The 26,740-nt window shown below is 42.8% G+C and overlaps 1 protein-coding gene across 6 annotated transcripts in view; it reads left to right on the top strand.

The window, feature by feature from the left end:
- Positions 1–26,740, top strand: part of PPP1R7 (protein phosphatase 1 regulatory subunit 7) — a 43,519-nt gene that overhangs the window by 1,685 nt on the left and 15,094 nt on the right. For 3 of the 6 annotated variants that reach the window (XM_030576010.1, XM_030576011.1, XM_030576006.1), the window contains exons 2-9: positions 236–358; positions 8,843–8,898; positions 9,974–10,039; positions 11,332–11,462; positions 12,651–12,813; positions 17,841–17,957; positions 22,172–22,276; positions 23,432–23,518. In XM_030576010.1, the coding sequence (XP_030431870.1) occupies positions 236–358; positions 8,843–8,898; positions 9,974–10,039; positions 11,332–11,462; positions 12,651–12,813; positions 17,841–17,957; positions 22,172–22,276; positions 23,432–23,518 (848 nt within the window). Of the gene's footprint in view, positions 1–2; positions 80–235; positions 359–8,842; positions 8,899–9,973; positions 10,040–11,331; positions 11,463–12,650; positions 12,814–17,840; positions 17,958–22,171; positions 22,277–23,431; positions 23,519–24,366 lie in introns of all 6 variants that reach the window. The other 3 variants (XM_030576012.1, XM_030576009.1, XM_030576007.1) reach the window with 3 other exon arrangements.

Below are 26,740 nucleotides of genomic sequence, written 5' to 3'. Positions count from 1 at the left end.
AGTCTTCTTCCCAGATTGTTGGTTTAGGAAGATGTGAAGGGAGGAAAAAGTGCTTCAAAAATCAAAGTAAAAACAAGGGGTAAGAGGACTTTTATTTAAGACTAAACCTTTAATTTAGTAAATTTAGGCTCTCTACTAACCTCATAGTGGTTTATATGACTCTTGGTTATTGTATCTGCTTACTGCTGCTGTTGTCTGAAAGTAGCCTAACCCTGCTGTTATGTATCTTACACAGTTGACAGGCGGGTAGAGTCAGAAGAGTCAGGAGATGATGAAGGGAAGAAGCAAGCAGGTTGCATAGTAACAGACCTCAGTCAGCAGAGCCTGAGAGATGAGCAGAATGGGGAGAACTTAACAGGTACCTAATCATCATTTTAAGGACTTCTTAATGCCATGTGTAATAAAATGTTTGTACCATTCCCAGTTTTGCAGTTACTCTGATCATGTATTAAATTTTAGTTAATTAATCCCATCTGCCGTATGGATCTGTGTTTTGAGATTCATTTTAATTCTGGTCCTTTGTAGTATCTTTGTTTTTATTTATCTGCAAACATATTTAACTTTAAAAGAAATCTTCAGAGAGTTTATAGTATCAAAGAGAATAGGATTTTTCTGATGTACTTCATTATTACTTTTTACTGAGGAGAGGTTGCAGGCATTGTTCATTTTAAAGTCCTATTTTTGCTCCTCTCTTGAATCCTCTTAGCTCAAAACTGGCACCATTATTATTTATTATTGTTTGTAATAGTGCTTAGAGGCTTTAGTTGTCCTGATGGGCCTGCAGGAGAGTAGGTCTTCTTTAGCAGTCCATTTAAGAACTGTCAGAGCAGATCCCTTTATGCAGATCTCATATGCCAACATCATTTAAACTTTTGGGATCTTTTTTTCTTTCTTTCTTTTTTTTTTAAAGGAGGGAAATTCTCCAATAAAAACTTTTGTCAAGAAAGAGTTACAGTCTGAAGTGTTTCAGTGAGGTCCAGATAATACTCAGAAACACAGTTACACTTTTTTTGGTAGAAATTCTACACACGCTTTTCTAAAAATTAGGGGTTCCATCCAGTTCTCCATTGCCATATAATCCTTCCTCTCTGACTAACACATCACTGGTTATAGAGACCACCCAATCTTAATATTACCCCTTAAATTGGCAAAGGTATACTCAGTTCAAAATAGCAAATTACTAGGAAAGTTTAAAATCCCATGTCCCATTCAAAGGATCCATTCCAATATACTGTAACTCTGCATTACTTGCTGTAAAAAGTACATATGGTAATTGCTGTACAATTTACATAAACTTTCAGCACCTTATAATTAGGGCTTTTATTTTTAGGGGTTTATTAATTATTTGCAGGTTATTTTTAGCAATCTTTGAGTTTTGTGTGTCCAAAAATTGGAGGATTTGGGGGTTTTTCTTTGTATATCTGTAATGTTACATATATTATACATTATTAATTACAGTAGGACATACTGCAATGCAGGGGTAGGCAATACATGGGCCGTAGTCCAAATCCAGAAAGCCAGATGCTTTACAGTGGACCATGGGGGCAGAGGCAATGCATGAGTGGGGCTGGTGGGGTCACTTACTCCCCCCTGGCCCCCGGATTGTTCCGGATGCTGCTGGAGGATATGCCCAGAAGCGAGGAAACAGCACTCCCCCTGGCAGCTGCACTCTCCCTGTGTCGGTGCAATGCAGGTAGGGAGCAGGAGAGCTGGCTGAGCTCCTCCCTCCCCGCACACATGGGGCTGTTTCACCTTGCCTGCTGCTGGAGTTTCAGCACTGCTGCCTGCTTTGCAGACCATCTGCAGGTGAGGCCTGGTCCACACTACACAGTTAAATCGATTTAAACAGTGTTAAATCGATTTAACTCTGTACCCATCCACACTACAAGGCACTTTAAATCGATTTTAAGGGCTCTTAAAATCGATTTATGTACTCCTCCCCAACGAGAGGAGTAACCCTAAAATCGATATTACTATACGGACGGAATGGACGGAAATGGAAGTTATTGGTCTCATTCCTTTAATGTAGCTACCCAGAGTGCACCACTCTGGAAATCGATGGTAGCCTAGGACCATGGATGCACACCACCGAATTAATGTGCCCTAGTGTGGACGCATAAAATCGATTTTATAATATCGGTTTTATAAAAGCGGTTTTAGTAATTTCGATTTTATGCTGTAGTGTAGACGTAGCCTGAGAGTCAATGCAGCCCCATGGGGGGAGGAACTCAACCAGCTGCCATGCTCCCTCCCTGCACTGCATGGACACACATGGAAAGTCCTGCTGCCAGGGAAGCACTGCCTCCTTGCTTTTGGGTGTCTTGAGAAGGCAGGGGTCTTATATGACCCCCCAGAATCTTTCATTTGTGCCCCCTTCCACTAGCCACAGCTACATGTTTCCTCTGTGCAAGCTGAAGCTGCGCTGGAGCCAAGCAGAGCCATACTTGTACTCCAAATAGTCCCTGGAGGCCCCCGTCTTGTGCCCCCTGCTCCCAAACGGTTCCTGGAGTCCCCACCGTGGCCTTTTGCCCCCTGACCCTGAGTGGTCTATGGAGCCTACACCATGGCCTTATGTCCTCCCCAGTCCCGGGAGCCCTCTCCAGCTCCGAGTCCCCTACCCAGCCGATCGCTTTCCCTCTCCAGTCTGCCTCTAATCACCTGCTTCCACCACATCCCGGCTTCCCCTCATCTCACCAGGGCTGCTATCTGGAGTCTCCTTTGGCCCTCCTACTTAGGGTGACCAGATAGAAAGTGTGAAAAATCAGGACAGTGGGTGGGGGTAATAGGTACCTATATAAGTGAAAACTGTGAATATCAGGACTGTCCCTATAAAATTGAGACATCTGGTCACCCTACTCCCACTACCCGGAGCCTCCTTCCTGCCCCTCTGCTATCCTAGCCCCCATAAAGTCATTGCACCACTAGCTGGATCATAGTCCAACAGCTTCACCTCCTGGCTCCAAGCTCAAAAGTATTCATGCACAGTCACACACTGCTTTGCTGCCCAGATTCCAGTCCATACCCTTTCCTCTTACCCTCTGCCCCATTTCTGCTACTTGGCTTAATTCGGGACACAGAGGAACTGTGCGTGCGTGCGTGCATGCCAGGTGGCTGAGGCCAACCCCTTGCTTTCTGTTTTCAGTTTAGGGAAATAAGGTCACCTTACTCTCCTGGCAGGGCAGGCGGGGAGCTGGCAATCAATCAAGGAGCTTGGTCTAGGGGCAATCAGAGGATTAGGGGAGAGAAGCTAGGTGGTGGTCTGGACCTTGACCAAGAAATTTGGACCTTGATAAAAAATAATTAACTATCCCTGCTGTAATACTTGCAGCACTTTAGTGCTTGTTAAAAATCACACCCCCAAAGTCCACATGTAGGCAAACCTGTAGATATAAGTAACCATTTCCAGTGTATTTCTGGTTTTAATTGGATAAACACTGATTTTTTTTGTAGTATCGGGAGTGGTTTATCAGTATTTATTGGTTAAAACCATAAATCAGAAGCCCTACTTTTATAATCAACATATTTAATAATGCCCAACAATCAATCTTTCATAAAATTCTTCTCTTCTAACACAGTACATTATGGTTGTGTATAGAACTGACATAGCTTAATTGTACCCTGGGACTAGATTTTTTGTGTTTGTTTCCTTGGACATCTTTATTGAACAGTTAATAAACAGTATATATCAAACAGCATATTTCCACTACAGAACAAAACAAGGAGACACAGTTTAGCTTGGATGGACAGTATAAATTGGAAGCGTATATAATGTTTCCATCTAGATTTCATCTTTCCATCCAAAGCTGTCAGTTAAAAAATAAAAGTACCCGTTCTCTGCCTTGGTTGAAATACTTGTAGTTAAATCCAGCCAACCAGTTTGAGTTATACAACTGAAAGATAGACTAAAACATGGATAGCTCAAACAGCTGAGATTTCAAATTTCACATGCAATCAGTTCTCTGAGGAATAGCATACGTGTTTTTAAAGAACTTAGTTATAAGTAATCTAATATTTTTTCATGCATTTGCAGTTAAAGAAAAGTGCAGTTATGCTTGTAATTACAAGTGCCTGTGGTACTATGGACTTACATAAACTAGTCGTTTTGTAATGTGGAACTCAATCTTACAGAAAAAACCTACATATGGACTCTGTAGACTTTTGTATCTTGCAATCAGTGAAGTTGCACAAAAACTCAGTTGTGCAATTCTACAGAGTTGGAGGGTTTTTTTCCTCAGAAAACACAGTTAATATAAAATAAAAACTGTGCGAAAGCAATATTAACATATTTTAATACACATGAGTTAAAGTGCAGTTCTATTCTTAGCAATGACTGTAAAAATACCAGTATAGGGTTATGTGTTTGTTGCCTGTTAGTGATGCTATATCACTTTTGCTCAGTTTACCAGTAAAAACCTATTGTTTTTCTATCTACTGCATTGATTCTGAAAATCAAGCAGGGTTCTTTCTGGCTCCAGTACCACCACAGATATGAAAAGATTCTGCAATCAGAACATAATAGTTCTGGTGATGATGCAGGAGCCAGTATTGGATATAAAGTGCTAACAGGAGTAAAGAGCAGTAAAAACTTATTTTTGTTAGAGAAAATAAGAAGATTACAGACACACTACCTAGGATGTAGATCTGTTAGTACTGTTTTTATTACTTACTTTGCAGAGTCAAAATATGTTTTAAGGTTCCTATAGCAATATTATGTCACCTGTGTTGCACATACATAAAGATGTCTGATTAGACTATTAAATGTGTAATCCATCTTAATATGTAGGATATAGAATGTTTGGGGGGGGGGGAATCAGCATTGATATGTAAATCTTAACTGTTTTACATTTCTTGACTTTTGTATATTTGGTTTCAAATTCCATGTCTGTAGGCTGTTACACTTAATATATATTCACATGTGTATTTCATAGTTGTCATCATCATAATTTATATTTATTTGGCACCTTAGGACTTCTCAAGTGCTGTCTGCCTGAACTATTTAAAAAATACCAACCCTGTAAATAAATAAATTAAATCCACAATCTGTCTTTATTTATAATTTCCCTTTTCTATTTGTGGCAGCTAAAAAGTCTCTCAACTTCTCCAGTGGTACAGTGGTTCTTCTAGCCCACTCTGTCTCTCTAAACCCATGGGAAAGTAGGTCGTGTACAGCTTCTTTGCTGTAACTACTGCAGGGATGAATGCGTGTGGGCGAGGATAGGGAGGAGGGAAAGAGAGGGTTTCTTGCTGTCTCCTTTTAAAAAATTACTTTTGAAACATTTTAGCTGGCTTATTTATGTACTGATAACTTCTTTCTCTGGCTCTAAAGCTGGATTGCTTTAAATAGCATGACTTAAAGTAACTAAGGCAACCCAGCTTTGCAAGCAGATACATACAGGAATATGTTTAACATATTGTGTTTAATATGATGTGTTAATCCCAAACCTAAGTAAGATTTAGGAATTCTAAAGATTGTCTCTAATGTGCCATAAACCAGCAGTTCTCAACTGGGGGTCCATGACCCCCCTAGTGATCTATGAGCCCTTTCGTGGGGCTGCAGAGCCCCACAGCTGAAACCTGGTGCCCCAAGCCCCAGTGCCGAAACATGCAGTGTCGCAGGGCTGTAGTTGACGCCCCCTTCCCTCCCCCCCACAAAGGCGGGAGCGGCCTGCCTATGCTCCCCCCAACCCGGGAGTGTTGCGGGGCTGAAGCCAGCACCCCCCATATCCACCCCCAAAGCCAGTAACATCACGGAGCTGAAGCCAGCGTCCCCATCCTCCCCTCCACCCAAAAGCGTTGCAGGGCTGAAGCTGACACCATCTCCCCCCCACACACCCCAAGCCGGGAGCAGCGCGGGGCTGAAGCCCGCGTCACTTCCAAGCCGGGAGCAGCGCGGGGCTGAAGCCCGCGTCACTTCCAAGCCGGGAGCAGCGCGGGGCTGAAACCTGCATCCTCCCGTCCCCACAAGCTGGGCACAGGGCTGATGCCAGCACGCCCGCCTTCAAGCCCTCCAAGCCAGGAGCAGCACTGGGAGCCCACCCCCCACCTGTACACAGCCCTTACCTATCTCCTGCCTGCACCCTAAGCTACTTCCCTGCCTGCACATAGCCCCAGTCACCCCTCCCTGCATCCTGAGCAATTGTCAAACTTTTTGAACTGTCCCCCTCCCTTTAAGTTATATTTTTTTGATTGCATCCCCCCATAGCCCAGACAGGCTGAGTGGCCTCCTGAGTGAGTCGGGGTGGAGGTAGTGCCCCCTCCCTGGACCCCGCTTTGGAGACTTGGCTTGAGCCCCCCTAGCTCTTACCCCCCAAATAGAAGTAAAACTATGCCTATGCCCAAGAGTTCCCCACCACACCCTGGCTCAGAGACCTGCGCTTCTGCCATCCCCCCGCTGGGCCCTGATGTTTTATTAGCATGTTGAGGGGGGCCTCAGTAAGAAAAAGGTTGAGAACCCCTGCCATAAAATAAATGCTAGTGTGACGACAAGTTTTATTGGCACTTGTTTGAGATAACATGAATTATGTATGAGTAGCAAAATTGGGTGGGCAGCCATGTTCTTCCCAATGAAATCTTTATTTATACTCATGGTGTTAGCATAACATATACAAGTTCTGGGAAGGGCAGACTTTGTCATTAAGAGGTTCCATTACCTTACTGATTTAAGCACAAGACTGGGAGTCAGATGTGGCTTATGTTCCTGGCTGTGCCACAGAATTTGTGTGTGACCTTGGATAAACAATCTAACCTGTCTGTGGCTTATTTTACCCAATGTCAAATGGTGACAGTAAAAGGATTTGGGTTTTTTTTATTAATTTCTGTTTAGTACACTGATGTCGAGCCTTCCAATCAGGGCTCGTCAGTTACAGTAATATTGTATTAACTCATTGCCACCAAAGAAAGCACATGTGAATGGGTCACTACCGAGGTGATCCTGAGGGAGCTTGTCATGGAACAAAGCACAGTAAGGTTTTGAATAATACTAGTGTTTGTTAATCACAATGATCTACCAGCTGTATCGCTTTGGCAATGTTGTCATTGGAGAATTGTGGAGGTATAGGGGAGAGGCCTCCTGTACCTTATGCCTTGCAACAGGCTCTTTATACTTCTTAATACAAGAAGAATGTGTTAGTTTCAAGTGAGATCTCAAATAATTGTTGTTACAGTCTTGTCCTGCAGTTGGCTGGCTGTACATTCAGTTGGGCGGTTTGTTGCAGCGTAATTTGTTTGGGCTGAGGCTGTTGGCAGTTTGGCAGCCTTTTTTACTCTAGGCATCCATAGAACATGTACAGCTTTGGCAGTGACAGAGCATGTTTCTCCACACGGCTCTACCAAGGATCACAGGGGATAATTCATCCTTTGGCATCTGCTGAGGCTGTCAACCAGCATACTGATTGGTGTCAGTTATGGCCGAGTTTTTTGTGATGCTACTCAGAACGGCTCCCAAACCACCAGCTTGTTTCACATCAGATGGCTACAAGTTGTGGTCACTGCTGATTTATGCTGTATTCTGATTAGAAAGATAGAGGCCAAATGCTCCATATCACTCACCAATTCCCCTGAGTCAATCAGTCCTCCCATTCTGAATTGATGAAACAGTAGAGGTAAAGCAGGCAACGTATATTACAGAATTTGAGAATATTAGGAAATCGGTCTGCTAGACCCTATTGAGTTTTAATTCTGTACCATGAATCCCTTCAGTGCTGGAGTGTGTGTCAGGTACGTCTAAGAAATGCACTTTTCCAGTGTAGTTGGGTATTAGTCATTTGAATGGATGCTTGATTGAACCAAAAAAAACAAATAGGATCAGGTATTACTGAAGGGGCTAATAGAGTGAGATCGCATAAAATGATGCAAGGATTAATCCAAAGTCTGTGTGCTCAGCAGTAGTTAATTCCTGTAGGTTTCCTTCAGCATAAGGGACCATAGGTTTGAAATGTAACCTCTTCCTATGTTGTATATCTGTCTTTTGAAATCTTATACTGAAATTGATACACCCAGCCCACCCACTTCACCAAATGGGAAACACACATGAATTATTCAACATGAATCTCTCCACTAAATACCCTCTAATGTTGTGCTAGAAGTGCATGAAAATACTGGGCTGTGTTCCAGAGATGTAAAAGCATTTCCCAGAACAACATACCCAGCATAACAAATGCTGCATTCTTAAAATATTGGTGTACTCATTTAAACAACAAGGAAAAAACATTCAAGAAGGCACGCAAACCAGTATCATATGCTTTCAGTATTCCAATAAGGGTGGAATTCTTCACGTAGATGAACATGCAGGTCAGGTGTGTTTCCGCCAGACAACCTGTGTACAATAGTTTTTCCCCTGGGAACATTATACTGGGTTATCTGAGGAGAGCAGTTATTTCAGCAACTGTGACTATTCACAAGGGAAGATGGAGAATGTACAGGAGTAAATCAGCTAAATGTTAGGGTAGCTGAAAAATCAACAGTCCTGCTAAAACCTGGCATCCCAGTATTAGTCACTACTTCAACCAGAGACCCCCATCATACCTGGGTGCTGATCCAGCAGCATTTACCAGCTTCACTAGAGCTAGGCTGGAGAATTATAATTATTTTTGCACTATGAATCAAAGTACGAAATTCTGTTAGTGACGTTTGCATTCTCAACTAGATGAACAATGTTGACATTCATGTAGCTGCAGCTTCTGTCCAGTGCAGCAAAGACTCAAAGCAGTATATTTCTCACCTTCCTAGATTGACTAAAGAGCATTCACTCGCACACCTCCCCGGCCAGTGGAGAAGCACTGCAGCCTTTCCATCGGTTGATGTATAATGTGAGTTTATACTGTGTGTTCTCATTCTGCTGCAGGAGAAGCAGAGACACCAGTTGATATGGAGTCAATTAACCTGGATCCGGAAGCTGAGGTAATGTTGGTTACATTCATATTGGACTTATTTAAAGAAACAAAGGTAGGCAAAGGATGACTAGTTCTGTGAGAAGGTATCTGAACCTTGGACAAGAGGAATAATTCTTCCAGAAGTGTTGGCTGTCCAGATCTCCCCAAAATTGAACCTGAGTTTTACAGTCAGAAGAAGAGATGTACTTTTTTAATCAATAACTGGGATTTTTTTGTTAACAACTTGGGATATTAGGACAAGCGTGGAGTCATTTTAAAGTAGAGACAGTATAAACATAAAGCAACAGGTTGTAAGCACTTGTTAGACTGTCTTTAAGATCTCCTTGCTGTTACATAACTTTATTCTATCAGCACACATGGGAAGTTATCCACTCAGCCTGTCAGATAAATGAATTGTGAGAGACTGTTTACAGAGAAATTTGCTGAACTTTGGCAGGTGTTGTATTTACGTTTTGTTTGTATGTTTTTCTGCAAAAACTGAGGAGCAGGGGCTAGGCAGCACAGAAGGTAAGTGTATTAGCTGTTCACCTATTCACACCTGTAGTCACAAAACCACCAAATAATTAGACACAATTGGCAATCTCTGCCAGCAGAGGCCCAGGACTGGAATAGCAAAGGATGCTCTAGTTAGGATTGAGGTAACACTAGAAAGGTATGTTTGGGAATCCTGTGCAGTACCTAGCTCTAGCCAATAGAATTAGCACTTTATCTTCATAAGAGCAAAACTCATCCAAAAAGCTTCCCTTCTGTTAAATGAACCAAACACATGAGGTTGCTATAACCACTAAAATATTCTCTAGTTCAGACTTTTTCAGCTGTAGGCAGACATGCCATCTTGGGCAACAAACCCAAGCTCCTCTCATACTTAATGGCGCTCAGCTGCCTGCAAGACCAGAGTTTTGCAAGCTTTTTAGGAAAAAGGGGTCTTACTGAGGTCTGTATATTCTATGAATCTACAGTCTCCCTTTCATGGCAAGGCACAAGCAGCATTTGTACTCTGGACTTGGAAGACACTATCATGAAACAAACCTTCAACACCAACAGCCAGTGGACGAGTCAGTCTTCTCCCTTTTCTCTTTCAGGATGTTGACCTGAATCATTTCCGAATTGGAAAGATCGAGGGATTTGAAGTGCTCAAGAAAGTGAAGGTGAGACTCAGAAGGAATGGTGAGCATCAAGGTACAAGCAACTCTAGGAGCTGCAAATCTTATGTCATTTATCTGTAAGTCAGCCAGTATGATGAGTCTTTCTCTAGCTGGGAACCAGCAGAGCTTCTAATGAGCAATATCCTTTTAAGATGTGTGGCTGTGAAGAATGTAACTGTCCCTCTGCCAAGCAGTAGCAGATGTCAGGGCCTTGTAAGTCTGCTTCCCAGTGGAGGAGAAATCAGTGACATGGAATCCAGGTTTATTTGAAGTGTAAATTGCTTTATTTACACCTACACACTAGTCCTGGAACAGAGGTGCAGGCAGCTCTCTTTTAGGAATCTCATCTCAGCATAAACTCTGCTTCAAGATTTGACATCGAGGCAGAGAGCAATCTCTCCTGCTGCTTCCACAACTCCCTCTCTTCCCAAAGCTGCCTCTACACAGAAACTTGCACAACCAAAACCTAACACCACTACAGGCCTTTCTTCCAAGACTAAAAATTTGCTTGCACGCTATCAAACTTGGAAGACTTTTAACAGTGTGACCTGGTGACATCTGCCATAACAATAACTTTTGAGGGCTTTCTGAAAATCACTGTTGTGCATTTTGAGACTATAGTAGACTCTATGATAGGCTGAAACATAAAATATGCCCTTGTTGAGAGACTAGTCAGTTGGAAGTAAGTTCTTTGGTCTTTGGACCAGCAAACTGTGATGCTGAACCCTAATTTGAAGTGTAACTAGCTCCAGCGGGACTGCTATTAACAAAACTGGAGAAGCAAAATTCTGTAGAAAAATGTATTGACCGTATTGCTTTTTTCAGCATTGCAAGGATTCTTCTTGTGTGATGGTCCATCCTTTCAGCTAGAATGACCTGTCCTTACTTTGCAAGTCTCTGGCTTAGCAGAATCCTTTCAACAAGATAATGGGAACGAGGTCCCTCCCTGCTTCTAAAACATGACTCCCTTTGGGCTGAAGCCTGCAATCCTTGAAGTCCATGACTAAATTCCTATTGACTTGAATTGGGCCTTTAGTTAATAGGCTAGCCACAGCATCAGTTCCATGCGCTCCTTCCTCACCCTATAACTGGCATGGCTGTGCTTTTCTTGGCCTTAAAGAAACTGGATCGACATTTCCTTTTTCTCATGGTAATGGGGGTGAGCTATAAAATGGAGTCTGATAGTAACTCCAAAGAAGGGGTGCAGATTGTCTTTTTCAGATGCTCTTTTTCTTTTCTCATGAGGTTTGTCTCACTTTGTTGTGGCTTTTTTTTAACTTATTCCCAATACTCAGACTCTATGTCTACGTCAGAATTTGGTTAAGTGCATCGAGAACCTGGAGCAGCTGCAGACTCTCAGAGAACTGGATCTCTATGATAATCAGATTCGAAAGATTGAGAACTTAGAGGCCCTGACAGACCTTGAGTGAGTATCCAGCGAGGAGGGAATGACCAGGACTGCGTGGTGATGTAGTAAATGAGGCTCCAGTCTGCAGGCTTTCTATAAAGTGGTCGTCAAGCAAAATGTATCATTAGGCATTTAAAAAAAACCAAACCAAAACCTTAATTACACACATGGCACTCTCTGCTTGTAGACTTTTCTTTCATGGAGATTCACGTGGGTGCTACATACACACTGTCTTATGTTCTTCATTGGAATTTAGGTCTTGCTCTAAACTGGTTTCGTTACGCTAGAGGCAATTGGGGACAATTTTTTGTTAAAACCAAAAATTAAACGTACTGTAGATGTGTGGCTGGAGTGCTGCATGACGGCAATGGCCGCCTACCCCAGAGAAGAGGAATGTAGTCTCCCATTGTTCTGTGGTGACCACTGTAACTAGGATTTGCATTATAGAAGCAGCTATTGGCCGTGAGTGAGATCAGAGCCCGTTTGTGCAGGGCACTGTACAAACACATTTCCTGCCCTGAAGATCTTCCAGTCTAACTAAGCAAGGCAGAGAAAAGGTAGCAGAAGGAGAGTATTGTTATCCTCATTATACAGTGGCTCACTCAAGGTCACAGTGGAAGTCTGTAGCAGGGACCTGAATCCCAGTCCAGTGTCCTAACCACAAACTCATCCTTCCTCCTCCAAGCAGCTGAATTCTGTACTGTCTTCCTGGCTAGAGGACACGAGGTCTTGCAAAAGGTGATAAATTGTTGAGGATACTGAAATTCAGCTTAGTTTAGACTGAGTACACAAATGTTTCCACTAGTAGGTACTAACTGTCTAGTACTTAAGGGAGGTTTTGATCCAGTGCTTTTCAGAGGGAATTTTCATAGGGACATGTTGGGTTGGGAAAGGGATGGTGTAATAGCATTTTTAAAATTGGAGGCCGAAGTGCCACTGTTGGGTTGGGTTCAGGCGGTGATGTGAAAGTATTGCCAATTCTTTTTCTTTCTTCAGACCCTGTTTTAAGCATGTTTTTAATTTCCTGTATGGCAAACAAATGCCATTTCTGACTCCCTATAGCCCAGTGTGCTAACAAATTGCTTAAGCAACATAGGTGATAGAAAATTTGCTTTAGATCCCCACCCCCAATATGCAAGTGCCCTTTCCATGGTCTCCCTTTGCTTTTGCCTTGGATTGACAAGGTCTTTGCTTTGCTTATGGCAGGATCCTGGACATCTCTTTTAACTTGCTGCGACACATTGAAGGACTGGACCGGCTCACCCAGCTTAAAAAACTCTTCTTGGTCAACAATAAAATCAGCAAAATTGAGAACCTGAGCAACTTACAGCAATTACAGATGTTAGAGCTGGGATCCAATCGAATCCGGGTAGGCACGACTGAAAAATTTATAGTAGTAGCAAAATTAGTGAAATTAGATGGGGAACCAGTAATAGCTGGCTAGATACAACTGAGATAACCCAGTCGTGTCACATAGAAATGTGGAAGGGGCAGATAGAAGGAATGCACATATTTTTGGATAAAAAGGAGTACCTGTAATATCTGCTATGCAAGATCGGGAGTGGTAGGGAATGGCTTAGTCTTTTCCAAGTCCTCTTCCTTGGACACTCACTCATTTGGATGCTGACCAGTCCCATCTCTAGAGATGAGGTCAGAAAGCAGCCTACATACACCTGCATACACCTTGGAGACTGGAAAGCTCTGTTCTAGTTGAACTGTCTGAGACAATGCAGCCATGCTGCTTTCCTTTGATTGGGACTTTTTACTCTGTGATTATTTTAGCTCTTGTATAGAACTGATTAGGCATAACTGAAATGGTCCATTTTAGTGCTTTTGAAAATTTTACCCAGGGTTGTATTTTCAGATGTCACTCTAGGAGCCTACATTCTGTTGACTTAGTGCGTCAATAGTTTTTTAAATTAGGATTTAGATGCACTGTGCACTTCTGAAAAATGTCACTTGCAGTGACTCACTTTGTTTCATAAAGGGACAGTGCACCCTAGGAAAAGAAGATCATGGGCATCATAAGAGAAAAACTGATTTCTGTCTTGAAAATACTCAGGTTCTTGTAACAGTGTAATCATACTGGAATAGTGCCATAAGCTTGCCAATAACTTAGGCAATAACACTTTTGATAAAAGAATCAAAGCTGTTCTCACAGGAATACAGCAGGGGAAGCCAGCCTCCCACCAAAGTCTTGTGTTGGTTGTGGAGAGGGACTCAGATGTCCAATGTGTCTTCAGTTTCCTTTCATCTCTTTGGAGCAAGGCACTCTGTTCAGGTATACGTGTTTGAGTATTGAAATCTGTTAAGCTTAGATCTGTGTTTTCACTTCTGGTTTATGCTGCTTCATGCAGATGTTGCTAACCTATAGTAAGAATTAGTTATTTTAATTCACTTATAGCCTAAAATGCCTGTACATCTCCTATCCTACAGCTGACTTTTCCTTTCTATCATTTATTTGCACTCATGTGGTTCTCCTGACCTTAGGGACATGGTCAGCTTCAAGAAGATGAATGAGTGATTTCAGATACTACATACCCCTGCCAATTGTGTGTTCTCTTGCCGTTGCTCGGTGTGAGATCCACACAAAAAAGGGAACATGGGAAATACTGAAGCTGACTATACATAAAGTGCTGTCAAATGCTCAAGATAAATAATGTGAAACAGAGAAAAATACTTCCCTAATCTCTTTCAGGATAGGAATCTTAGGGAATGCTTGTAACGATAGTAGGTAGGAAAATGTCTGTCAGAATGGTGATTTCTAAGTTGATAGTATCTCTTTAACTCAGCTTCTTTGGTAAACCAGCTGTTGTGCTGAGGACAATAACAAGAAAAGAAGGAAAGCATCTGAGGTGGGGAGAGTTCTTGAAGTTTTCTTTTTTTTATCATGACTACCTGGGAGCACGTTTCTCTTCATGGACCCTGGGTACAATTCCTTCCACTTCCCTGTGTTCAGCCTTTTTTTTTTTTTAGGCTGCAGGGGAGGAGCGCTTTGCTTGCATTATAGAGTCAATAGATTTCACTTCACAGCTGAAAGAGAGCCCTGTTCATTTCTCCCCAATAGAGGGAAGTATTACTTGTGAAATGAAACTGTTGTGGGGAATAACACTACAGTTTTGGGGCTGCAGCCAGTTAAATGATTGGAAATCTTGGACTTTGCACAGACAGGGCAATGGGATCTTCATAGGTGGCCTGGAGAGACAGGCAGGAATCTAGCAAAGTGGAGTAGCTTCTGTCCCACAGCTATGGGTACATGAGGCAATTTGAAAGACAGGTAGAGAAAGACAGAAAGGATCCAGTTATGTTCTTAATACTGTATTGCTGCAGGCAGGGACTACCCAGACAATCTCTTCCAACAGCTTAAAAATAAATAAGTACAAATTTGGGTGCATTGTCCTCCATGGTAAAGGACTGAAAGGTATGTGGAGATAGGTCACATCAGATTATGTAACCTCTAAAGCTTATTTTAATATACCAAAAAAAAAAAAAAAGTAGAAACATGGTATCTATCCTTGTAGACTGATTGTATTCTGACTTCTCAAAGTGGCCCTATCCTAAGTGGCTGGCTGCTGCAGCGCAATGATGAGAGGAGTGCATTTCCAGGCAGACACAAGGAAATAGCTCCTGTCCCTGTTGGGTTTGTGGGCAATAAAAACCTTTGATAGCTGTAGCTCTCTTCTACAGTGTAACTTGTGTCTTGTGCGTCACAGCTGGACAGAATTCCTGGAGATAAATCTGTAGGGTGAAAACACAGGAAAGGACCTTTGAAATTTCAATCTTTAACAAGGTCATATCAATATTTTGATGCTCGGGACTTCTCTGGCTTGCTGACCGAGGGTGCATTAGAATGAATGGCAAGAGCACTGGAATTTGAAGCCACGGGTCAGTTGCCTTGCAAAATTTTTCACTTGATGTCAAGTAATTCTTCTTTGTGATGGGTGGGTAAAATGCTGCTAATTCTCTGATTGGTGGTGTCACAATAAGTGTGGGCAAGTAAATTTATTTTGTGCCTGCTCTGGTAAATTTTCTTGCTGATTTTTTTGCAAGGCTGGCCTAAGCTAGTTATCAGACAGATGTTTAACTGATGACCTACTTCTTATATCTCCCATCTGCACTTGTTCTGTAACAGGGGTAGGCAACCTATGGCACGCGTGCCAAAGGCGGCACGCGAGCTGATTTTCAGTGGCACTCACACTGCCTGGGTCCTGGCCACCAGTCCAGAGGGCTCTGCATTTTAATTTAATTTTAAATGAAGCTTCTTAAACATTTTTTAAACCTTATTTACTTTACATACAACAATAGTTTAGTTATATATTATAGACTTATAGAAAGAGACCTTCTAAAAACATTAAAATGTATTACTGGCACACGAGACCTTAAATTAGAGTGAATAAATGAAGACTCGGCACACCACTTCTGAAAGGTAGCTGATCCGTGTTCTATAATATTCTCACTAAAATAAGCATCTCCTTGACTCAGTGCTTTAAGGAGAGAGATTTCCCCCACACACACATTTTCTTCTCCCCAGAACTCTTAAGTATTTTCTTCCCCATTACCATAGCAGAAGTTGCCAGTGAGGGGGTATCAGCTGCTTGTATCGGAGGTGGTATTAGCTGTAAGTTTCTCCCACTGCTGAGCTGAACTCAGCGAACAGACTGCTCAGGGACCTGGCAAAACACAATCATTGGCAGGGACTCAGGCAGTGAAGTGTAATAAGAGTCCCCATTTGAGCTGTTACCAGCTTGTATTTATTTGTTGATGGCTACATGGCAGACATCAAAAGCCTTTTCAATTACGACACTCTTGTTCGAATATTTTTCTAAGCTACTTTAGAGTCCATTATAAGTGGTTGTATATGGCTTGTCTGATCAGTATCATATGCCTTTGAGGCTCCAGGAGAAGAAAAAGAAAATTTCTTCAATTATTTATGTGCTGAAGTTCCCTTTTTTTTTTTTTTTAAAGCTTGCCTGTGTTTCCTTTTCTTTATGGGAGTCTCTGGGATCCCCCCTTTAACTGCCCTCTGGTACTTTCTCTTGTGAGGAGGGCTGGACACATCTCTTTTTGGAAACAAAGAATACAGTTCTTTTGATCATCCAGAGGGAAATCTCCTCATTCTTCCCCACATCCCCCTTCACTCCAAGCAGTTCGGTACTTAAACTGGAATGGCACATGTACTAATAGTACTAATAATAATTAGTTGTACTAATATTTGGCACATGTATAGCATTTCTGTCTTCAAAGCACTGTCTCATTATGAACTAAACATGCCTGTGAAACTAAAAAGCATTATTATCCTTATTTTATTATAGGGAAACTGAGACACAGGCTGAATGACTTTCCTCAGGCCACACATCACAACAATGGCAGTATCAGGATTAAGACTCCTAGCTCCCACTCCTGCACTGATTCCACGAAAGCGTGCTGGCATTTATGCTGCTCCTGCCCCAAGGCAGGCCCCAGCTCATGTGAACTACGTGTTGCAGAATCATTCGGGGTTCTGATTCTCAGCAGCACAGCTGTGGGTGAATGCTGTAGTTAATCTCAATGGAACGTGGTGTTTGTAATATTGAAAATGCTGCCATCCTCAGAAACCTTTTTAAAAACAAGTCCAATGTATCTGCTAAGGACAGTAACTTCCATTCTCATTCAGTTGGCTTGGCTGTAATGTGTTTGTCTGCTGAAGTTATTTATTATGTTAAGGGTGGATTCAGCTCACTATTTGTTCTAGGTGATGTGGAAAATGGCAGTTCTAAGGAATTGCTCATCAGACTATTAAATTTCTTTGGGGATTATAAAGAATAATGTGAACTCCACCAGAAGAATTGGATCTTTCCACAGACTGTCTCCCCTTTCCTGTTCCCCTAGTTAGGGATGTCAGATTCACTAACACAGCAGTTCTCAAATTGTGTGTCTGGGCCCCAAAGTGGGTTGCAATCCCATTTTAATAGTGTCATCAAGCCTAGCATTAGACTTGCTCTGACCCAGGGCTGAAGCTGAAGCCCAAGCTCCACCCCCGGGCTCTGGCCACCTTCTTCCTTCTCCTACCCTTCTGGGGGGTGTCATGTAGTAATTTTGTTATCAGAAGGGAGTCATGGTGCAATGAAGTTTGAGAACCTGCTGTGGGAACATCTCTAACATCTAAGATTGCTTGCCTTCAAAGCTCCAGGTGGAAAAACATCTGGATGGTATGGCTTACATTCTAATCTGAATATGGATAGTCATTTTAGGACTCCATAGATCCAGAAGGACAGAATGCTTAATTTGATCAGGAGATCTAGGTTTGCTTGCTGTGCTCCCACCATCTGAACACTCTTTAAACGAATCTGGTGGTGACACCTAAGGCTGGAAGTAGTGCCCAGAGCAGTAACACTGCCTCCTTTGGTCATTTTACAGGCAATTGAGAATATTGACACATTGACTAACCTGGACAGCCTATTCCTGGGAAAGAACAAAATCACCAAGCTCCAGAACTTGGATGCACTGACAAACTTGACAGTGCTCAGTATACAGGTATTGATCCTCCTTGGACTCCTCATTCCACCTTGACAAGGGAGCATGTAAACCACAGCCCAATTCAATGCATGACTCAGCCTGAATCAGCAGATCTGCACTCTTTCTTCAGCTAAATTTTTTTAAAGACTGACATTCTCTGTGCTCAGTATTTTGTTTCATGCTCTTTGAAAATGGAACTGCAAGCACTTCATAAGTGCATCAAATGGGTGTCTAGTTCTACATTGGTTGAGGGGAGGAAGAAAGAAATACTTCTGCATCCTTGGCTGAAATACGTTTACTAACTTCTTCTAGTAATTGTAATGAAAGAGGTGCCGGGGCTCAAGCTGGTTTTTTTTTGTTTTTTTGTTTTTTTTTACTTTTGTATCTGACATGGAAGTCCCAGAGATGCCAGGGTTACAAACTGCCAAGCCTATAGGCTCAGCCTTGGCAAGCCCTAGCACCAATTAAGCACTGGGGTTGATCCTACAGCAGCAGTCCCCATAGGATGATTTCCTCTTGCTGCAGCAGTGGAAAAGAAGAAATCTCCCCAAGGCTGTGCTAAATGAGGGGATTTATCCTTTTTGCCCTGATACCAAGTCTCTCACTTTTAGGGTGATCAGATGAGTGGAAGAAATGAGTGACCTGTCATTAGGGTGACCAGAGGAGAAAATATCAGCACAAAAAAAAAAGCCATGAAATTGCATCCCGGCCAAACATCGGTCGGGACGCGGGACAAACGCCTAAATATCGGGGCAGTCACAATTTTATTGGGACGTCTGGTCACCCTACTCACTTTTAACAAACAGAGCTAATAAAAGTAGTAAAAAACATTTGACTATAAGAACAGCCATACTGGGTCAGACCAATGGTCCATCTAGCCCAGTATCCTGTCTTCTGACCGTGGCCACTGCCCAGGTGCCTCAGAGGGAATGAACAGAACAGGTAATCATTGAGTGATTCATCCTCTGTCGCCCATTTCCCAGCTCCTGGCAAATAGGTTAGGGACACCATCCCTGCCCATCTTGGCTCATAGCCATTGATGGACTTATCCTCCATGGACTTATCTAATTCTTTTTTGAACCCTGTTAATGTCTTCACCTTCACAATATCCTCTTGCAAAGAGTTTCACAAGACTGACCATTGTGTGAAGAATTATTTCCTTTTGTTTGTTTTAAACCTGTTGCCTATTAATTTCATTTGGTAACCCCTAGTTCTTGTGTTAGGAGGAGGAGTAAATAACACTTCCTTCCTTACTTTCTCCACATCAGTCATGATTTTATAGACCTCAGTCATATCCTCCCTTAGTCATCTCTTCCAAGATGAAAAGTCCCAATCTTATTAATCTCTCCTCATACAGAAGCCGTTCCATACCACTAATCGTTTTTGTTGCCCTTTTCTGTACCTTTTCCAATTCTACTGTATCTTTTTTTTAGATGGGGCAACCACATGTGCACGCAGTATTCAAGATGTGGGCGTACCTTGGATTTTTATAGAAGCAATGATATTTTTTTTAATTATATTATTAATTAAAAAAATCATATTGCTTCTATATAAATCCAAGGTACGCCCACATCTTGAATACTGTGTGCAGTATTTTCTGTTCTATTATCTATCCATTTCCTAATGATTCCCCACATTCTGTTTGCTTTTTTGACTGCTGCTGCACATTGGATATTTTCAGAGAACTATCCACAATGGCTCAAATCTCTTTCTTGAGTGGGTAACAGCTAATATAGTATATTTTGTATATATAGTTGAGATTGTTTTCAAATGTGCATTACTTTGCATTTATCAACATTGAATTTCATCTGCCATTTTGTTGCTCAGTCATCCATCCCTTTGTAACTTTTGACAGTCCGCTTAGGGCTCAACTATCTTAAGTAGTTTTGTATCATCTGCAGATTTTGCCACCTCACTGCTTACCCCTTTTTCCAGATAATTTATGAATAAGGCTACATTGTTGTCACAAAATCCATGACTTCTGTTGACCGCCGTGACATTTTTGGCCCAGGGGCTGGAGCTCCCAGCCAGCCCTACCCTCACAGCTTCCAGCCCCCACCTGACCCTGCAGCTGCCCAGCCACAGAGGGGGGCAGGGGAGTCCCCACAGCTGCCCAGTCACAGTGGGGGGTGAAGGTGGGGGAGAGACCGGGGACCCCCAGCAACAGTGGGTGCTAAACCCACTTACCCCTTTGTCAGGGATATTTTTTGTGAAAGCCACTGACAAGTCACGGGTGTCTGTGAATTTTTGTTTCTCCCGTGACCTGTCCATGACTTTACTAAAAATATCCATTACAAAAACTTAGCCTTATGTATGAATATGTTGAACAATTCTGGTCCCAGTACAGACCCCTGGGGGACACCACTATTTACCTCCGTTCTGAAAACTGACCATTTTTTCCTACCTTTTGTTTCCAATCTTTTAAGCCAGTTATCTGTGAGGGCCATCCCTCTTATCTCATGACAGCTTGCTTTGTTTAAGAGCCTTTGGTGAGGGACCTTGTCAAAGGCTTTCTGAAAATCTAAGTACACTATATCCACTGGTTTCCCCCTTGTCCACATGCTTGTTGACCCCCTCAAAGAATTCTAGTAGATTGGTGAGGCAGGATTTCCCTTTACAAAAACCATGTTGACTCTTCCCCAACAAATCACATTCATCTATGTATCTGAAAATTCTGTTTACTTTAGTTTCAAGCAGTTTGCCTGGCACTGAAGTTAGGCTTACTGGCCTGTAATTGCTGGGATTGTGTCTGGAACCTTTATAAAAAAATTGGCGTCACGTTAGCTATCCTCCAATCATCTGGTACAAAAGCTGATTCAAATGATAAGTTACATATCATGGTTAAGTATCAGAGAGGTGGCCGTGCTAGTCTGGATCTGTAAAAGCAGCAAAGAGTCCTGTGGCACCTTATAGACTAACAGACGTACTGGAGCATGAGCTTTTCGTTGCATCTGACGAAGTGGGTATTCATGCTCCAATACGTCTTGTGGCAAGGCACCTCCTCAGTCTCCCTAGTCTCTGCTGCTTTCAGCCCTGGTGAGACAGGCTCAGGTAATGCGGTCCCCCTTGGGACACAAGGGAAATTTGCTCCCTTTATCTCCCCTAGTCCTGGTTAGTGAATTCTTACCCCCCTTGTGGGAGAAAGTACGGCCTCTCCTCCTGGAGGGGCTTGCTGTTTTTCTGTTCCTGCACTCCTAGCAGCAGGGCTTCTTCTCTCTCTACTCTCCTCCCCTTCCTTCCACAGGGAAGGGTTTAAAAAGGTCTCAGGCAGCCCCAACTTGGAATCAGCTGGTCCCAATTAACCTCAGGTAGCTCCCCCCTCAGCTGATTCTAATTTACTACCTTGGTAATCTTTCCCAGCTGAACCTGATTGACCTGTGGTTGCCTCTCAGTTGATAAGGAGGAGGGCCTTTTAACCTTCTGTTACTGATTCCTACCCCCTTCCTTGCAGCTATCTGTCCTGAGTTTATCACAGTCTGTTAGTCTATAAGGTGCCACAGGACTCTTTGCTGCTTTTACGTATCACAGTTAGTAGTTCTGCAATTTTACATTTGAGTTCCTTCAGAACTGTTGGGTGAATACCATCTGGTCCTGATGACTTATTACTGTTTAATTTATCAGTTTATTCCAAAACCTCCTTTGGGTCAGAGAAACAATCTCTTTTTCCCTGCACACCAGTATTTTAGCCTGGCAAATTCCAGCAGGGGGTAAAACAATCAGACGTTAGTACACACACAGTGTTTCACTGCCAATAAAAACTTCACATGTATGACAGACACAGTAAGCGCATAATGTATTTGGGAGTCTGTTTATATTTGCTACATCGTCCTCTTCTCCAGCTCATAAAAGAGCAATATAAAATGAGTGCTGTTGAAGTCCTTGCCTGGTCTTCTAAACAGACTAAATAGAAAAGGCCTTCAGGGTTGCAGCTGTCATAAGTAGGGGGAGAATCCGAGATCCTGCCAGGTTTGAAGGGACTGTGGCTCACCTGGAACTTGCTTGTGAGTTGGTTACAAAAGTTTCAAGGTAATTGAATGTCCCAGATCCATCAGGTGCAGTGTTGTGCAGTTCCTTCCTCTGTAACAGGCAAAGTCATTCCTTCCTATGCACTTTATTTCTATCTAAATGATCTGTGCTCTGTAGAAATATTCTTGAAATTCTTTCTTGTGTTAGAGTTCACTGTGGGTTCCTTCCTTTGGGCTGGACTTTTACTCCCTCCTGTACAATTTCAGAGCAACCGGCTGACCAAGATCGAGGGTCTGCAGAACCTGGTGAATCTGCGTGAGCTGTACCTTAGCCACAACGGCATAGAAGTCATCGAGGGACTGGAGAACAATGTGAGTGTCTCATTGGCTTTCTTTTAGGAAGTCGTCAGGGCTGGTCTCACAATACTTCCTAGGATGGCTGGGTTCGTCTTACAGTGTTGTTGCTGGGAAGTTCCTGTTTTCCTTAAGTTACTCAAAGAAAATTGAACTTCTCAGAAAACCATATACATTCTTTGTCTGTTATACCTAAAACAACAAAACAAAACATGAGCTGCCTCCTCTTCTGCTGGGAACGTGCATGTTTCTAGTCAGGCTGGAGTGAACTCTCAAATTGTACCAGGTAGATGGAGTCTTGAAGCAGTTAATGTAACAATTTGACTGCTAACTAGCACAGGGAGGCCTAACAGCATTTCTGCCAGTTATCTCTGCTGCTAAACTCCTGAGCTGAAAGATGAATTGGATCTGTAATAGGTAGCCATGAGTTTCTCTTACACAGGCACCAGAAATGACTGAATGAGTTATCATGGGTCAGAAGAGGCAAACCATGCCATATTGCTCTTTTAAATCAGTTCAACTTTCTGTATTTCTGCCTTGGATTGCCGTGACTGAAAAGCCTGTGATGTTTCCATGCCCTTTTACCAATAAGTGGCATTGTGAGGCACCCTTGGAGATCAGAACAATCAGAGTACTTTAGCTGATCTCCTGCATGTGTAGGGATACGTTTTCTAAAACTCTTGGGCTTCCTAATGCATAGAATTCCTGTCTTTAAACCTACTGCCTTAGAGAGTTCTTTTAATCAGCTTTTTTTGTAGATTCCAAAACTTCTTGTTGGAATGTCTGATTACTAATCTTAAAATATTACAAGGAAAGCTCACTGCTCAGGAGCAATTGGTTCGTCAGCAACGACTGGCAAGCTAGTAATTGTTTTCAGTTGTTTCAGGGAGGTTGGCAAGCTGTCTTGATTTAACAACTATCTTCTCTGCTGTAGTTAAGCAGTGAGAGTTCTTGCACTGAATGTATTTTTTCTCGTATTCAGGAGTTTCATAATCCTGGGGAGAAGTTAGGACAATACTAATTAGTCCCTAATTAGACAATTGTATTTTTGCTAGCTAACAATATAGCCAGCTGGCAGTGGTGTTACTAGTGCTTCTCAGAATTTTCAACTCTGGGACTCAGAGTGGGGTAGAGGATGAGATCCACGCTAAAGTTTTCATTTGCTTATTTCAGAACAAACTTACAATGCTGGACATTGCATCCAATAGGATCAAAAAGATTGAAAATGTCAGCCATCTAACAGAGCTGCAGGAATTCTGGGTAAGTGCAGGCCTTGCTGAAATAGATACATACTGAAATAAATCGTTCTCCTTGACTGGGAGTGGTGGGGAGGGTTTAAAATCGTGAGTTGTACATCTCTTAGATTCCAGCTCCAGTGCTCATTAGAGCTGATGTGGACTGAGTTTTTTTCAAGTGTTCCCTTTGTTTTGGAGACAAGGTTGTAAGCCCTTCTTTTCCTTACCTGTCTGAATGGGGGAGGGATTATGAGAAAAGTCATCACAGTTCATTCATTTTACAGATTTTTAGTGATAGCAGGCCCTTAATTATGTCAGGTGCCTGTCTCCTTAGAATACTGATCTTGCCACTGTGCTTGGGCTGTAGCCCTAATCATGATAGCTTTGAAGTATAGAGCTCTGCCTTCCCCCATTTTTGCACTGCTAGCTTTTCTGTACGTTACAGTATGGCTGTGTAATAGAAGTAGATATAATGCATTTCGGTGCAGAGGTAAGCCAAAGTGTTTAAAAGCAGTTTTAGAGCAGAGTCAGTCTGGTCAGTTCCTTGTAACCATTCAGGAAAAAATCAGCTGTCCTCTGGGTGTTTCTGCTCCTGCTAACCAGATCATAATACTGAGCTGGCTCTGGTTGGTGGCATCCTGGATGGCTAAGCCCTGCATTTTGTTTGTGCAGTTTCCGTCAGGAAGGGAACAAAGCTTGAACAGAGGAGCAGATAGCCACCTGGAATCTCAGTGCTCAAGCCCCCATAGTGTACATTGTTTCTTGCTATGTTCAGTTAGGGTATATCAGCACTTGCTCTTCTAATGCTTAATAAATAGAAGCCACATTTTTCTGTTTCATGTTTTCATCATTTGGAACTTTTCACTATCTGAGCCCTTGGACGGAGGCTTTGGCTGCAGGACTGGGAAGTAGCTGGACATGAAATCAAGCTAGAATCCAGTACAGAGGCTTCTTGGACCGTGCTTTTCCAACCCTTTAATACTGTCTTTCAAAGGCCGTATTAGTCAGTTTTGTGGTTCCCATCTGAGCCTACTCATGCCAGAATGAACTGCCTTTATGCATCAAGGAGCTCAGGCTTCCTATGAAGTGTGGCCTACTACAGCCTCAAAGTGAGACAGTGCAGATTAGCTTGTGTGCAGAATCTGGTGTGATTCTTTTCAAATTACTAGAATCTTTGAACCAAATGGAGAAATTTACAAAGTGTTTGGCTCCCAGAAGAAAAAGTTGCTCCAGTTGCTGGTGTTTCTTCCTCAGGAAGGAAAGGGAGCAAGCTAATTCTATAGGACTTTGACTTTATGAAGAGGCCACTACTGAAACAGAGAGCAGTGCATTGGTAAAGGTCTGCTCATGATCTCCAACTCCCTTCCCCATCTAAGCCTCCAGCTTTCCCATTTAATACTTTAACTTGGCCCTGTATCCCTCCTGATGGAGAGAACTGGGCAAAATTCTCTTCAAAGCACATCAGTGTTTCTCATACTCTAGTTACAGTTTCATGAAGCCCACCTTAAAGAATTATTTTTTAATTACCGGTAATTGCAGGGTTCTAGTTCCTAAATGCTGTATGCATCCTTCTGACCCTATTCAGTGCCCTAAATAAAGAGTATTAAAGTTAGCACAGATGTAGTATCACTTGTTCAGTCCAGGAATGTTGCAGATAGTGTGTCCTACTCTAACTAGGTATTTGTATGGCTCCTGGCACAATAGTATATGAATGCCTCTCTATCACCCTTCTGAGTAGGGAAAAATGACTCCCATGTTATGGATGAGGGCAGGGGCAATTGAGGCACCAACAGATTGACTTATCTGAAGTGTCACAGACTCTGTGGCAGAGCTGAGAAGTGATTTCCAGAGGCCCAGTGCAGCATCTTAACCCCACGACCATCCTTTGGTGACACATGGCCTCTGTTGTTAGAGCAGCTGTCTTTCCCTGGGGTGATGGGAAGTAGGCGCTTCAAGGAAAAACACTGCTTTTCCACTTCACAACTGCAATTTTGGCAAGTTAGGAGTTCTCAGTGCTGCTTGGCTTGGTTGCATGTTGTGTGTGGGGAGCAGTGCGCTGAAAGAGGTCTGCTCCCTTATTTTGAGAGTAAAGATATTGCTGGTGCTGTAACTTGTGAACCTCCAAGCTCTGCTTACAGAAGCAAAGGAGCGCTGAAGCTTTCGCATCTGGGATAGGGGAATTGTGGCTGCATACTATACTCCTCTCTTTCTCTGACACCCCTGCTGGAATTCGGCCAGGATCCAAATGTGGGACAGAATGGTAATAACACTGAATGGTGTGTTTGTATCCCTCCCCTTTGCCAACTGTGGTTCAAAGTACTGCCAGCTGCTGCATACTGTCTTCACTGACATGCATGGAGTCTCTATGCTATGGAAGCCATCCTGCCTTCCAGTGGGTGTATTTTGGGCAGCAGTATTCAAAGGAGCCGAGCTGTCAAGAGACCACAGTTAGCCCTGCTGGGGGTTGGTTGCAGTGTGGAGGGTATGAGGCCTCTGTTGTAGATGGCACTGAGATCTGAGCAGGCCTTAGATTTATAGCCTTTTCTGTGAGAGTCAGACTGCCTCCCAATGGAGACACGAGAGGAAACCTGCTGAAGTGAGGCTTACAGCATTTCCACCCCTACATGAGAATGTCCGCCTAGGAGAGGTTGGTGCCCTTAGACTGGAGAGCTCAAGCTTTGCCTTGTCGATTAAGGGCTGGCTTGAGGAGAACAATATTAAAGGGGAACCCATGAATCTATCCTTGAGGCCAAAACTGCAGCAATATGCTGAAGGGACAAGTCACCAGGGTGTGGGCTTTGCAGTGAGTAAGGCATTCCTGTGATGTTCTGTGGACAAGAGAGAGCTAATAGGTGGCATTTCCATGGTACGTTAAAACCTGTCGAGTTCAATTCTGGTTACACATTACCTGGGGGCAGGTGTTGTGGTAGATATTGCTGAAGAATAACTATGCTTGGAGTAGGGAACAGAGAATGTTTAGCAAGGCTTCACACTGAGGAAGCTCATGTGGTGTCATTCTTTCTAGCTAGATTCATAGAATCATAGAATATCAGGGTTGGAAGAGACCACAGAAGGTCATCTAGTCCAACCCCCTGCTCAAAGCAGGACCAAGCAGATTCTACCAGGGTGGTAACCACACAGCCTAACTGCCCCCTGGTTCTCGGTAACAGGTGACTCCTCATGAGTGGGGTCTGTCTGGATTATGTTCTCACTAATGAAGCTTTGCTAGGAGTGTTTGTGTGTGTGC

The sequence above is a fragment of the Gopherus evgoodei genome, chromosome 9 (assembly GCF_007399415.2).
Source record: "Gopherus evgoodei ecotype Sinaloan lineage chromosome 9, rGopEvg1_v1.p, whole genome shotgun sequence".
Taxonomy (NCBI): Eukaryota; Metazoa; Chordata; order Testudines; family Testudinidae; genus Gopherus; species Gopherus evgoodei.
The sequence above is the reverse complement of the archived record's forward strand: the minus strand, read 5'-3'. Positions and strand labels throughout refer to the sequence as shown.